This window comes from Lepisma saccharinum, chromosome 23, assembly GCF_977018435.1.
Source record: "Lepisma saccharinum chromosome 23, izLepSacc3.1, whole genome shotgun sequence".
Classification (NCBI taxonomy): Eukaryota; Metazoa; Arthropoda; class Insecta; order Zygentoma; family Lepismatidae; genus Lepisma; species Lepisma saccharinum.
The window spans coordinates 35,052,677-35,068,402 of record NC_139251.1 but is presented as its reverse complement, the minus strand read 5'-3'; the positions used below and the strand labels follow the sequence as shown (position 1 = coordinate 35,068,402).

Sequence of the window (15,726 nt, the reverse complement as noted above, 5' to 3'; positions counted from 1 at the left end):
TACTTGAGAACCACTTGACGTATTACAATGTAACAAACATTATTCTTAATGAATTTTTCCGTACTTTCAAATTTTCCATTTTTTTTTAAAAAAACTAAGTTTGTGTTAAACCCATATTTTCTTACGTAGTCGAACTTATTGTGCCACTAATTTCTTGAACCCCTCTCATACCTTTATATCTGCGAAAGCAGGTTTTCAATATTTATTGTTGTTCACAAAATATTTCCGGAGCTAAATTTAGGTGACTCACCCCGTATAATGACCTCCCATCAAGTGTGGATATCGTTTCAAGTGTAGAGCATGGCTTTCAGTTGTCCATCAGGATAGATGCTCCTTAGGGCTAAACTAATACTGATATAGATGTATCAGAAAGTATCAGATGGAATTAATTTATTAATTAAGCACTGATACTGGCAGATACTTTTCCGGAGTTTAGGTGTGTCACAGAATCCACAAAAATACTGCACGGCACTTTTGTGCAGTCTAAATATCCCTGATAGTACACAAAATACATGCGGGAAATGGATTTTGTGATTATAAGATTCTCATGTAAAATTATAAAGAGTTTAAAGCAAAGCTCTTGTAGATTACTGTGATATAAATCCAGCAGAAAATATATCATAAAGTTTATAAATATTCCAAACTACTTAGAATAGTTACAGTTTTTGAGTATTGATATCCAGTGGAATTGTTTATCGTAACAATTCTTTTTTATTGTATATTGTATAACACACAATCCACTGTAGCTTGGGAATGGTAAGGACTAGTGCACGACTGCTTGCTGCACTCACAGCAGTTCAGAAGATTGGCCAACTGGGATGGACAGTGGTGCCACAACCTCCATTCAGTCCTGACCTAGCACCATCGGATTTCTATCTGTTTGTTCATTTCCCTAGTCCTTACCGTTCTCGAGCTACAGTGGATTGTGCGTTACTTTTTGACTGACCTTTGTATTTACCCAGTCCCGATTAGCCATACTGTGCACAGAGTGGACTTAAATTATTGTATATGTTTATTATACGAGGTGGTATCAAAAAGTTTCGAGACTAGCTCTGTTTACAAGAAAGTACTTTATTTATCTACGTTTACACACGATCACCTTCAAAATAGTCACCTTGTACAGCAATACAGCGCTCCCAGCATTTCTGCCACTGTTGGAATGCATCCTGGAAGTCTTCTTTTCGAAGCATGTCAAGCATCTTCTGCGATTTGCGCTGGATATCCGCAATGGTGTCAAAACGGCGACCTTTAAGCAGGATCTTCAGCTTCGGGAAGATGGCGAAGTCCGCAGGAGCCAAATCTGGCAAGTAGGGTGGGTGCAGAAGTGGGATCATCTTGTTTCTGGTGAGAAACTCATGTGTGAGGAGAGCACGGTGACAGGGTGCATTGTCGTCGTGGATCAGCCAGTTTTTCGCATGCCACAGATCCGGTTGCTTTCGCCAAATGTCCTCCCTCAGATGCCTTAAAACCTGGCAGTAGAACTCGCTATTGACGGTCTGGCCCCTGGGGACGAATTCGTGATGCACAATGCCGTGAATGTCGAAAAAGACGATGAGCATGCACTTGGTCGAGCTGCGGACCTGCCTCGCCTTTTTCGGTCGTGGAGATGATGGGCTCTTCCACTGTGAAGACTGTTGCTTTGTCTCAGGGTCGCACCCGTACACCCGAGTTTCATCACCGGTAATGATCCTCGACATGAAGGACGGCTCATCCATGGCACGCTTACGGAGTTCTTGCCAGACTTGGATGCGGTGTTCCTTCTGCTCCTGGGTCTGAACTTGGCAGCAACACGGCACATGTTCAAATCCCACGTGAGGATTGCCTGCACTGTTCCGTATGACACACCGACAATGGCAGCAATGTTGTGGATTGTTCTCCGACGATCCTCATGCACAAGTTGCAGAATGGTTTCGACATTTTCGGGTGTTGTGCTCATTGAAGGTCGTCCGGATCTCTCGTTGTCTTCCAGTGATGTTCTTCCACTCTTGAAGCACACGTGCCACTCAAAACGCCTCGCACGACTCATTGCAGCATCGCTGTACACTTGCCGAATCATGTCAAGCATCTCTGTGGCAGATTTGCCCAGTTTCACATAGAATTTCACGTTTACTCGTTGTTCTAACTTGCTGTCCATGATGAAATCGCAGACGTGGTAACGCACGTGGTCAGAAGAGCACCAGCTGCACAGCTCACGATGTACACAGAATGATGTCTCTTGGCACACTGACTTATGAAGGTTGGTGCTCCCTGTGCCTGTGCATGCAGCCTTGCTCTGCCATCTGTTGGCGTGTTACAGAACTAGTCTCGAAACTTTTTGATACCACCTCGAACACCCTATTTAGATTAATTAGAAGTAATAGAAATAAAATCAATATAGGCATGCAAGTAAAAGAAAAACAGAAGTCCGATCACTTCAAATTTTCCGGCAATTTCTATTTTTCATAAAATCTCTCTCCATGTAGCCTCTGCCAAGTGTAGCACAGAAAGCAGGAAGGAACAAGCAGTTCTCTTCTGCAAATTCTGTTTGCAGGCTGTGTGTTTTTAAAGAGTCACTTGTTTTTGCTCCCTCACCCTTCCAGTATATCCTGGAGAAAACCAAATTGTTCTGGTTTAGAAGCTTGTTTTAATAGTTTCCACAATATATACTGCGTTGCTACGCACCTGGAAAACAGGGAGATGTCATGGAATTTGGCTTGTCATGAAAAAATCAGGGAAATGCCGAAGAAATTTTGCAGATTGTCTGGAATTTACGTCCATTTTGGAGTCTGCAAGATAAAAAGTTGCAAAACGAACAAGCAGTTCACTTGCACTTCTGGATTCATTTCTTGTGATTCCACTCCCCCTCCCAAAAAAAATGATTCAGCTTAGAAACTTGTTTCTTTCATTGTTATGATTCTCAGTCTTGTGCAAAATTATTGTTCCTTCGAATTTCTGTAAATTTTCACTTTTATAATACTAGATATTAGAAAGAATGTGAAAGTAAAACTTGCAGTCCAGATATCTGATTGATGGCTAAAGTACATTGACAATATGATCATAATTATCGGAAAAGTTCGTGAAGATGAGGCTATCGTCTATTATTTTATAGATCTTAGTCTTGTTGGCATTTCCTATAGAATTCCTATATGCAACAAAAATTTCTCCAGATGTTGCGTACTTATAAATGTAAGCAAGAAAGCAGCATTTTCTACGATGCTATAAATCCACCAGCAAATGCAAAATTGTGTATGGTTTATGAACTTTTTCTGTTGTTTTTATATTATGGATATCTGTTATGATGGAATAATGTATCTCTGTTACCTTAGCCTGAAGGCAGGATGCACGCTATTGTAGGACCCAATATATTTGATGCCGATTGTAATTTTAAATTTTACTCTTCTAATTTTCATGTGTTCTTGTGTGTGTAGAATGAAATTCGCTAAAAAGAAAGTTGTGAAAGTGAATATTCACAATGATTAACGGATTACACATTTAATTGAAAAACATAAGGTTCGAATGCAAAAATCATGATGATAAACATGTCTGGAAAAATTTCATTTTTGGACTGGAAAAACCTGGAAATGTCAGGGAATTTCGTAATCAAAAAATCATAGCAACCCTGATATAGTATGCAGTTACCCACATATTAAAGCTAAGTGTGTAAAGATATAAGAAAAATACCGGCAATAAACGCAGTAACATGGAGAATATGCCACTGTTGGTTTTGGTGGGAATCCGTATTGAGTGTTATCTATATCGGCTCAGCTCTATTGCTTGCAACTAAATAATGTAAATCATGCCATCTTGTACTTTTTTTGTTACATTTTATTTCAGTATTGCTGTATCTGAAATTATTTAATTATCTGAAAGGAGTAACTGACTGCAGAAAATACACCAGTGTGCATCCAGGGTGGCTACTGCGTGGAAAATAAAACAGAATTATCTCAATACGTTTACTTTGTCTTTTGCAGAACAATCTGCCTGATGGAAGATTATTGCAAGATAAGATATCTTGAAGCTGATTAGGCAAATTTGAGTTTGAAATTCTTGTAGAATTAACATTTTTTTCCCGTAGATTAGTATATTCCATAACATTTGTGACTTGTGTTAGTACTGTAGATGTATTTAGAGTCTGAGGATGTGAAATAGCAAATGTAAATTCTGCACTTTAAATTAAATATTTTAAATATATATATATATGTATGTGTGTGTGTTTTTGGATACATTGGAATCACACAGACCCTTTATATTGAAAATATATTTGTGTGTGTATGTGTGTGGGTGGTGAGAGGCGGTACTACATAAGGTTGAAATGGAGAAAACATATGCCTGTACCCTTGAATTTTTGGAGAGTTCACCGAAAATTATACTTGAATTTTAGCGTGGTCATAAAATGTCCACCGTGGCACCCAATTAAGTATTACAAGGTAACCAAACAAGTTGTTGCCGTTCTAGAGCAGTGATAAACAAAGAGCAATACAGTGGACGGTACGTACCTTTAGGTTTCGAAGTAATCTCCATCAGTATCCAACACCTTTTACCAACGTTCCTGCAGCTGCACAATACCCTGGTGATAAAACTCAGCGGACTTGGATGCAAAGAAGTCCACGAGTGCGTTCCGCAGGTCTCCCTCATTTGCGAAGGATCTCTCCCACGGAGGTGGTTGTCGAGGGAATGAAACAGGTGGTAATCTGTTGGTGCAAGGTCCGGTGAATGTGGTGGATGGTACAGTGTCTCCAAGCCAAGTTGCTGAAGGGTCTCCCGGTCCTCTTTGCCACACGTGGCTTGGCATTGTCGTGCAGGAACAGCACACCCTTGTGATTCACCAATGCCGGCTCCTTCTGCCGCAATGCACGGTGCACCCTTTGCAACTGCTGAGAGTAGAGGTCAGCAGTGATGGTATGACCAGGTGGAAGGAGCTTGTAATGCACCACTTGCCGACAATTCCACCATATAGAGAGCATAACCTTTCGTGGGTGCAGAGGTGGTCTTGAGGTGTGAGGAACAGGGTCACATGGTGACAACCTATTGTCTGGTACACTTGGGTGTTTCATTGGGGACCCACTTTTCGTCACCAGTGAGCAAGCGATCAAATATGGGTGTGTTCAGGTGCCGAGTGAGCAAGGACAAATAGGCTGTCACTCGTTGTTCCTTTTTGGCTGCCGACAATGTATGAGGTACCCACTTGCTTAACTTGTATGACTTCCCTATCCCATGCAGGTGCAGTCTGACTGTTTCAGCGGAAACATGGAACCTTTCTGCAAGTTCATCACACGTTAGACCATTGTCCTCCTCGATGGCTGCTATCAGGGCCTCGTCAACACATGTGGTCGTCCACTGCAAGGTTCATCCGAAAGGCTCGCATCTCCCGAACGGAATTTCTGGAACCAATACCTGGCAGTGCGTTCATTCACGACATTCTCCCCAAATGCCTGGCAAATGTGGTGACTTGATGCGGCAGCTGACAGGCCCACTTTAAAGTCATACAACAAACATACGCGAACAAGCTGCTTCGATACCTCCATTTCTCTTCGACACTGGACGAGCTATGACTGCTGTGTGTGAGCAATGTGCCTGTATTACTGACAGTCGATGGTCAGACTAACTCATTGGCGTAGCTAGAACTTTATATTTGGGTGTGCACAAAGAAAAAAATGAGGTCTTGTACCTTCTTAATAGCATATTTTGCAACACAATCACTTGGCTCTTTAACTGCACTGTTGTTTGTAAAGGAATATAAATTCACTAAATGACAGTGTCGAAAATTTCTAAATATATGTAGTATAAAAAATTCAAATTGCATAGAAATTACACACACACAAAATGTTCATAAATGTTACAAACAAATACATCAAAATACACGTCATCTATAACGAGAAACGTCTGTCAGAAGGTACAATGTTCTTAAATTCATCAATAACTTCATTTACATCAATAGACTAAGCTTTTACCTGTTCCACAAATAGCAAGAGGAGGGCTTTCAATATATCCTGCTTCTGAGTTGCTCTTAATTTAGTTTTAACTTGGTTAAGCTTGGAGAAAGCTCTCTCACACGTGCAGCTTGTGACAGGCATAGAAGAAAGGCGCTGGCTGCAGTACAGAGTAGAATGCAGTAAATATCTTCTTTCTCCAATGACATCAAAAAATCGAAAATCTATAGACACTCGTTTCATCAGCGATAATGCACACGTTTGTGCCAAGTAATGACATTTTCAACTTCTTACAAACTGCCGCTTATTTTCTCTCTTATTGAAATATCTGTCTTTAATTCTCTTTGATAAAGCAGCCCATTAGGGTGTGCCTAGGCACACCCGGCACACCCCGTAGCTACGCCTATGGACTAACTCCCGATCGCTTGGCAGGCACGTGCGTCATTTTGTTTCCTCTCTGTGAGCGCATGATTAATGGGACGTCAAAAACGGCAAGAACTTTTTTTGGTTACCTTGTAAAAGGAATCCCTTTAAGAAACAATCATAAAATTTTGATAGTTTTCCCTGCATTGTAAACTTACCTGACAATGAATTATTGGGGTCTCTACCAAATCTGTGATATTTTATCTCATTATACCAAATATCAACCGGTTCATCACCAGTTACGTATTGTTCGGGATCAGATGGTGTGATGAAGTAAATATTTTCTCCATACTTTTTATTTTTGCTTCCAGCAGCTATACCAGTTTTTGCCAGATGATTAGCCCATTTCTGACTGACTTTTATTATCTGCAACATAAAGATTATAGCTGAGGATATAAAATAATATGCAAGAAAAATTGACAAATACAGAAACTTAATAAAATAGAACAAATTGAGTGCAGTTTTGACTTCATATTTTCATTTGTATTTCACTTGCTGATGATGACATTTAAAAATAGGAACAGTATTTCAAGGAAATAAACCTATTTCCTGTGTAGTGCAGTGTGCTAAGAAGTCATATAGATGGTGTGAAAGTAGGGCTCCACACATTATCGATCTCAGCCACAGCGGTGGTGATGTAATCAATACACACCATGCTCCAGCTGCCTTAACTTCCCCCCCCCCCCTGCCCCCCAGGTTGATTAGGGGCTGAGTGAGCCCAGAGCCACTCAATGCAATGATATTGCCTGAAAAATTCCTGCTTAAGATCACCCTTTCTGGGAGTTGAACCTGGGTCTCCGACATGGCAGTCAGATGCTCTACCACCTAGCTCTTTTTTTAAATAATGTGTTAATGTAAATATTTAGTGAGGTGGCATTTCTGAAACATCGTGGAGTCCCGTAATGTTATAGATTTATAATGATCAGAATCTTTCCACTATGAACTACTTTTTAATATAGGGTAGCTGTTCCAGAAATTTTGCCTGTAGTTTGCAAGGATCATTGAAATTTGACCGTTGTTCAGTGGAGGAAGGTTGTTTGGTAGGATGCATTCAGGTGTTGTGTCATTCTGATGGAAGAATCTGAGTGTGGCAAAAACAATAGGAGTGAATCGACCAACATATCACATGTTGCAAGTGCAGAGCAACGGTGTGGGGACTGTTTTGCTGGCATTGATTAACTAACTAACTAACTCACTCTCTAGCCTTCTTGAACCCGAAGGTTCATGGCTGCAGCAACACAGGCCTTTAATCTGTCCCTATCTTGAGCAAGATCTATATACTCTTTTCCATCCCTACCGATTTCCCTTAGGTCCATCTCAACGTTGTCCCTCCATCTTCGTCTTGGCCTTCCTACAGGTCTCTTACCATCAGGTTTCCCAACAAGAATCCTGTAAACTCCTCTTTCCTCTCCCATTCGTGCCACATGACCTGCCCACCTAAGTCTTCTTGATTTAATTATTCTAATAATATCTGGACGTGAATACAAATTATGTAGTTCTAAATTATGTAACCTTCTCCACTCACCTGTCTCCTCATCCCTTTTAGGTCCAAATATTTTCCTAAGTATCTTATTTTCAAATACTCTCAATTTATGTTCCTCTTTCAATGTAAGGGGCCAAGTTTCACATCCATATAATACTACAGGCAGAATTACTGTTTTGTATATTTTAACTTTTAGTTTCTTAGATATTAAACGAGAAGACAAAAGTTTATGAAGAGAGAAGTAACATGTATTTCCTGAATTAAGCCTACTTTTTATTTCCTCTTTAATATAATTTTCATTTGTTAATATTACTCCTAAGTATTTGAATTTGGAAACTGGTTCAAACGAGTTGTTATCAATAATTAGATTACCTAACACTTGGTTTCGGCCTGTAAGCATATATTTAGTTTTATCTTTGTTAACTTCCAAACCTATCTCTTTAGCAGTTTTGAAAAATATTTTGGCATTATTCTTAATTGTATTCACATCATCCCCCAGTAAGTCTACATCATCTGCATATTCTAACAACTGAGTCACACCATTTAATTTTAGTCCTTCTTTAGTTTCTTTTACCTTCCTAACAGCATATTCTAAGGCAAAATTAAAGAGCAATGGAGATAATGCATCTCCTTGTTTTAACCCATCATGAATTGTAAATTTGTCAGACATATTAATACCCACACGAATTTTACTTTCTGTTTCACTGGTGCATATTTTTATCATACTAACAAGCTTCTTAGGTATTCCAAACTCTACTAATATATTATATAATTTATCTCTTTTGACCGAATCATATGCTTTTTTGAAATCAATGAATAGCTGATGGACATTTTGATTATATTCCCACTTTTTTTTCAAGTGTCTGTCTGATGTGAGAAATTTGATCTGTAGTTGATCTGTTACGTTTAAATCCACATTGATAATCACCTATAATTTCATTAGCATATGGTGTTAGTCTTGTTAAAAGAATGTTAGATAATATTTTGTATGTTGTTGAGAGTAGAGAAATTCCACGGTAATTATTGCAGTTCATTTTATCACCTTTTTTAAACACAGGAACAATTATGGATTCTTTCCACTGTTGAGGGATTTCTTCTTTATTCCATATCAAACAAATTAATTTATGAATTTGACATATTAACGAATGTCCTCCATATTTAATTAACTCAGCTGGTATTAAATCAATGCCAGGTGCTTTGTTATTCTTTAGCCTTTTAATAGCATCTTTAACTTCAGTCAAGTTAGGTTCTGCTGTGTGTACTTCATTTACTTCTGATTTATCTCCTACATGGACATTTAAAAGTTCATTAAAGTAGTTCTTCCATCTATTTAGAATATCGCTTGGGTCAGCTAGAAAATCACCATCTTTATTTTTTATCAAGTTTACTTTAGGTTGCCACCCCTTTCTAAACTCATTTACACCTTTATATAAATCTCTGATATTTTTATTTTTGCTGTTTGTTTCAATTTCGTTAATTTTGTTGCTGGCATTGATTGGGTTCCCTAATACCTGTAAATGGACATATGAATGCCAACTTGTTGGCAACCATGTACACTCCTTCATGCAATTGTCATTTTCAGTGGGAAAGTGCCATTTTCAGGATAATGCACCCTGTCACAGAGCTGATATCTTATCATGACAGTGACTTGACATTGCTTCAGTGGCACCGTTGTTCACCTGATATATCATCCCAGCTGGAAATTTTTCCAATTGGTTCCGATAGCCAATATGAGTTTTTAGACACACTATTGGAACCGATTGGCCAATTGGAACCGATCTGTCAATTGTAATGAATTGGTTTGTATTGTAAAATATTTTGTTTTCAATATATTGCTTATGAAAAGTTCTCATCTATATATCTGTAAATGCAATGTAGAAATCATATAAAGCAACTAAAATAAATCTCTGGTTAAGCATGTGGAATTTGTAACTTGGAAAACTTTCACATACAAATTTTTTTCAAATATATGAACACGATTTTAACTCTGTAGCTTCATTGTGTTTAACACACTTATAGAAAATCAAAAAAACATCCTGCTTCAGTCATAAATTGACATGTTGTTCTTCCTTTATACTTCGAAAACAGCAACAAGTTAGGTTAAACAGAAAATCTAATCCACAACACTTGAAAAAGTGAAAAACAAACAAAACACTGTCGAGATCTATTTAGTTGATCTAAAGATTGTTCATTTTTCCAATTGCATTACATACACATAAGAATAACCATGGGAATTCCATATTGAAGAAAACAGGAACTAATATGAACATTTATTCCAACTACTAGCTGCTATAAAGTTGAGTTGGTTAGAGTTTTATAGGTATATATTAAGATAAGTCTGACTTCAGTAGTATCCATTAGAATTCAAAAGAAATTCAGTTCAAGTGTTCTGTTTTTTCCAATGAACTTTCATATCACAGAAAATATGGTGTCAAGAATTAAGCTACCTATGCTTTGAGTCAATAAATGAATTTATAACATATTGATTCTACAATATATACAAACTTACAATTGAATACAATTTACCAATTGGATATTGTCTTGATTTTCCAATTTGTTTCAGTTGAGATTCCGATTGAAACGGGCCTCCCCCATGGCGCAGTGGTAGCGTCATTGCCTTGTAATCAAGGGGTCCCAGGTGGAGGCACAAGTGGTTCGGATCCCACTTTAAACTGTAGGTCCAGTCCCGATTAGCCTGACTGTGCATAAAGTGGACTTAAAACAGCAACTCAAACCAAACCGATTGAAACCAATACATTCCAATAGCAATATTAGGCATCCAATAGAATCAGATTCATTCCAATTGAAACCAATTCAATCCAATTGAAATTTCAATTGGAACCAATAGAAAATTCCAGCTGGGATTTCATTGAGCACTTGTGGAATGAGACAGAATGAGTGGTTTGAGTCAGCCAATCTACGTGAATTACAACGCACTATCATAAATGCATGGCTGTAATATTCCTCAGGAATGAAGGACTTGTGGCATTGTTTTCATTGATTGATTGATATTTGTTATTTAGCACCACTTTTCTGCCACTTTTGACAAATCACAACAGTGAGGATACGTGATATGATGAAGGGACACTCACAAGTTACACCCGTTCCCAGGCTGGGATTTGAACCCAAGACCCTTGGTGACATAGCAGGCTGTGCTAACCACTCTGCTACGGAGGTTGGCTTGCTTCATTGCTAACATGATGAATCAAGGCAGTTGTGATATACAAAGATGGCACAAGATGCTGGGTAATCAGGTGTCTAAGTTTGTGGATGTTCAGTGTGCATGTATACATAAAACTGGAAACTTACTGTGTTGTTTCATAAATGGATCCCCTCCAATTGTACATTATGTGAAAAATAATGTAGGCTTGATGAGTGGCCATTCAAATCTCCAATCTTAATATGTCATATCTCCTGAGGCCACATCAGAGATGTCCAGCCTCCGGAGGCCAGGCTTCCAGGAGCCTTGCAAGGCTGAGGCCATGTGAGGCCGAGTTGGAGTTCTGAGGCTGTTTGAGGCTGGAGGCCAACCTTGAGCTTGGAGGCTGAGGATGTGCGAGGGCGAGTTGGAGGTTGGAGGTTGAGGCCATGTGAGGCCGACCTTAAGCTTGGAGGCTGTTGCCATGTGAGGCTGGAGGCCAAGATGGAGTTTGGAGGCTGAGGCAGTGTGAGGCCGGAGGCTGACTGTCAGCTTGGAGACAGGCCGGAGGCTGAGGCCATGTAAGGCCCGAAGCCGAGATGGAGTCAAGAGGCTAAGGCCATGTGAGGCTGGAGGTTGGGTCTTGCAAGCAAATCAAATGAACAGCTCTCACTACACGATAGCAGAATCCAATCTGCATCTCGCTTCCAATGGATTGTACTATGGGAATTTTTAAGAAGTTCAGACTTTGTGACACTGTCTTTGTCCTTCAGAAAGGAAGCCCACCTTCTATCAGTTGTTGATAGCAGCCATGCCAGAGGTGATTTTTGACCTCGAGGGTAGGTTGCATTCCTTGATTTAACATCTCGCTTGGCTCTCTGTGGCTTAGGGTGCAGTCTGTTTTACTTTTGTCAGAAAGTTCGTAACTTCTGGACTATTTAGAAACCACATCCAGAAATTGTACAGTTGTTGTCAGCTGCCTCTTGGAAAGGAAAGTATGCTCCTGTTCACAATCTCTGTTAGGAAACGTGAGGACAGCAGGCTATAACTGAGGTGCTTATGTTCTGAAAAAAGTGAAAACATAGAGACTTTCCATATCTCGTAAAATTCTATGTTAAATCTAACATGATTATTAATATTGCGTAGTAATTCTCTTAACAGACACAGGATTTCCAATGAACTGTAGAAAAAATTGGCCAACTTCTTGTCAGCTCAGTTTCGGCTGCCAGAAGATTTGCGAGGCTGAGGTTGTGTGAGGCCGAAACCAAGTTAGAGTTTGGAGGCTGAGGTTATGTGAGGTTGGAGGCCAAACTTGAGCTTGGAAGCTGAGGCCAAGGCTGAGGCTGTGTGAGGCCAAGTTGGAGTTTGGAGGCTGAGGCCCTGTGAGGCTGAAGGCTGAGTTGGAGGTCGGAGGCTGAGGCTGGCTGGAGGCTGAGATGAAGCTTGGAGGCTGAGACTATGTGAGGCTGGAGGCTTAGATGAAGCTCAGAGGCTGAGCTTGAGCTTGGAGGCTGAGGCCCTTTGAGGCTGGAGGCAGAGTTGAAGGTCAGAGGCTGAGGCTGTGTGAGGCCAACCTTCAACTCTGAGGCCAGGCCTCGCAAGGCCGAAGTCAAATGACTATCTCAGGTCTACATAAAAATACACTGAAAACAAGTGGCAGGTGCCAATGCCATCAGGAATTCAAAAGCAACAAAATCTGGTGCAAAATTCATGGTTACGAAAATTACGCAGTCCGTAAATTGAAATAATAAAAGTAGCAAAATTAGAGCTGGCTTGGTAACGTAGTAGTTCAAACAATTGCATGACATATCAGAAACCTGGGTTTAAGGTTTGGTTGAGCTGTAACTTTTTGCTTGCTTTCTAGAGAAATTTTGAGAACCCACATTGCAAAATGCATACATTTATTGTTTGTCTGCTCAAACTTTTGCTGGCACACACTGTGTACTGTAATTTTATTCAGAAAAGGTCTTACGCTTCAAACTTGCTAAATAGTATGACAACATGCATACAGCCACCTACCTTGTTACTCAGTAAAAGTGGGCGAGCACCATGTATATTCCTGTAGTAATTGTGTCTGAGTAAGACATCGTGTATAAAGATTTCAGGATCATCCCTTCCAATGTTTGTACCTTCAGCACTCTTCTTAAACATACCCTGAAAAGGAATAACATTTCAAACCATTCCAAATCAATTGTCCTCCTACTAAGGTTCAGCAGGACCTTTGAGATGAAGAAACTAATTTAAGAGAATGACATTAATCGTTTAACTATTTAAGGAATTAGATCTATTGAGAAGATATTTCTGCCTAGAATAGTCAGGTGAAACTTCATGTGGATAGGGAGTGGTATCAAGTCTTGGTCATGCTTCTAAGGCCACCCAGACACTGGATCCGGCATGACAAGATGTGATGAGTCATTTTTGTTGCAGTCTGTCGCAAGGAAGATTTAACATTAGTCTCTTATGGGCGGCCGCACACGGGACGAAACATTTGACTCGAGTCACATTGCGACTGTTTGCTACATAACAACAAAGGTGCGTGGAATTTAGTAAAGCATGGAGCAGCTTGCGACAAGACAATCTGTGCATGCATGAGTCCATTCACTTCAGCCACACACCTTTAATTACAGACCGGAAACAGGGGCAAAAAAAATCCTATTTGAGTTGCCCCTATGGCCATCGTAAAAAACATCGCCTGAGTGCGAGGGCAGTAGCAATATTATATAGATTCAATTCGAAACAGATAAGTTGATACATTAATCCTACATACACATTGATTCTGATGTATCGTTAGGCAATTCCCAAATTATAAGACAGACCTAGACCTATTGCGTACATGGACGAAATCTGCTATCAGATTTTACTTGGTGCGTACTGAAAGTCGTGATCAACTTTTTATTTCAGACGTAAATGTTCACGTAGAGCGATGCGCTGTATAAGACAGTTAGAACCATCTATTGTGACAACATACACTTGAAAGTGGGGTGATCAACGCAGTACGTATGCGCATTAGCGAGTAGCGAGTAATGGCTCCGTTTGACACGTCGTTTCGCCAGCGTGCAGTAATTGAATTTCTGTTGAAGGAAGGTGCATCGGCATCAGATATCCACCGCCAATTGCAGGAAGTGTATGGTGATCAGTGTATGGCTGCCAGTAGCATCAGGCGATGGATAAAACATTTTAGAGGTGGAAACAGACATCAGTAATCTCCCTTGCACAGGCCACCCGAGAACTGCCTCGAACAACAGGAACGTGGCTCGCGTCCTGGAAATCATCCAGGCGAACAGGCGTGTTTCGGTTAGGGAACTTTCACACATTGTTGGAGTAGGGCACAGTGCTATCCAGGAGATGATTGGTGTACTGGGTTACCAGAAAGTGTGTTGCAGATGGGTGCCAAGGGATTTGAATGCGGCACAAAAACGAAACAAACTTTTGGCGCGGTACCGAGCAGAGGATGGAGGCGAGGGTTTCTTGAAGTGTTTGGTTACTGGAGACGAAACCATTTTCCACCTCTACGAGCCTGAGAGTAAATGTCAAAGCCTGGAGTGGCGACATCAAACATCACCAAGAAAGAAGAAACCGAGGACAATGTCATCAGCTGGCAAAGTAATGGGAACTGTCTTCTGGGATTCGGAGGGTGTTCTTCTCGTGGACTTTCTCACTCCAGGGGAAACAATCAATGCTGCTCACTATGTGCGCACTTTGAGAAAACTTCGTCGTGCTATTCGTGAAAAACGTCCTGGCAGGGATAGTGTTATCCTCCAACACGACAATGCCAAGCCGCACACATCACAGCTAACAAGGGATGAAGTTGCCAGATTTGAGTGGGAACTCCTTCGACATCCTCCCTACAGTCCAGATCTGGCTCCTTCTGACTTTCACTTGTTTTCTTTTCTGAAAGAACACATGCTGGAAAACAGATATGACACCAACAAGGAAGTGGAACTTGCCGTTAGGAGAATACTCAGACGTGCCCGAACGGAGTTCTACAACAGAGGAATTTTCAAACTTCCAGAACGTTGGCAAAAATGTGTCGATTTAGATGGTGATTATGTTGAAGACTAATAAAGGTATGTACTTTAACAGGAATATATTAGATTCTTTTTTGTACAGTTTACTTCCTTCTTGTAACATGTTGATCACGACTTTCAGTACGCACGATAGTTAAACAAAATAACTCATTGTGTCGTGTTGCATCACATTGTGTCAGATCTAGTGTGTGGCCGGCCTAAGGGAGCTTTCAGACCACAGCAACATGCAACACACACCAAAGCGACAGGGGTCTCTTCAGTCTGTAGGAAAGCATTCACGAACATGCATGCACAAACAACAGACTGGGATGACGCAATTCATGTCAATGAGAGAACAGAACAGCTACAAGTGCCACATGCTTGTCTTGTCGCTTTGGTTCAAAAGATTGCATTAATTTCTCAAGGTTGGTTTCCAAATTACACGTGTCGCTTGTCTTTTCATTCTGAAAGCTCCCTAAATCTTGAGATGAGACTAGGACCGAGAGCACCACGAAAATGAGAATAGACTTTTCGAGACGTCTGTAAAATCATGACGACACTTGAGACTTACTGCTTGAGGGTAATTGAATACTTTAGTAAATTGGAATATATAATTTTGGAAATTTCTTCCAAAATTGCTTTTCAACTTACTGAGGCATACACAGAGAATATGAGTTGATTTGTTCATAGGTAGATTACGTGTCTTCTTTTTTATAAATAGTGGCTGAAAGGAAGGAGGGTCAGAAGAGCTAATATAAAAAAATA

General features: G+C 40.2%; 1 protein-coding gene across 1 annotated transcript in view; it reads right to left on the bottom strand.

Annotated features, from left to right (window-relative positions):
• Nucleotides 1-15,726, bottom strand: part of LOC146005465 (uncharacterized) — a 191,331-nt gene that overhangs the window by 5,940 nt on the left and 169,665 nt on the right. Inside the window, exons 47-48 of the mRNA XM_083144708.1 lie at nucleotides 12,974-13,108; nucleotides 6,491-6,698 (exon numbers count right to left, since the gene is read on the bottom strand). Of these exons, the coding sequence (XP_083000834.1) occupies nucleotides 6,491-6,698; nucleotides 12,974-13,108 (343 nt within the window). The remainder of the gene's footprint in view (nucleotides 1-6,490; nucleotides 6,699-12,973; nucleotides 13,109-15,726) is intronic.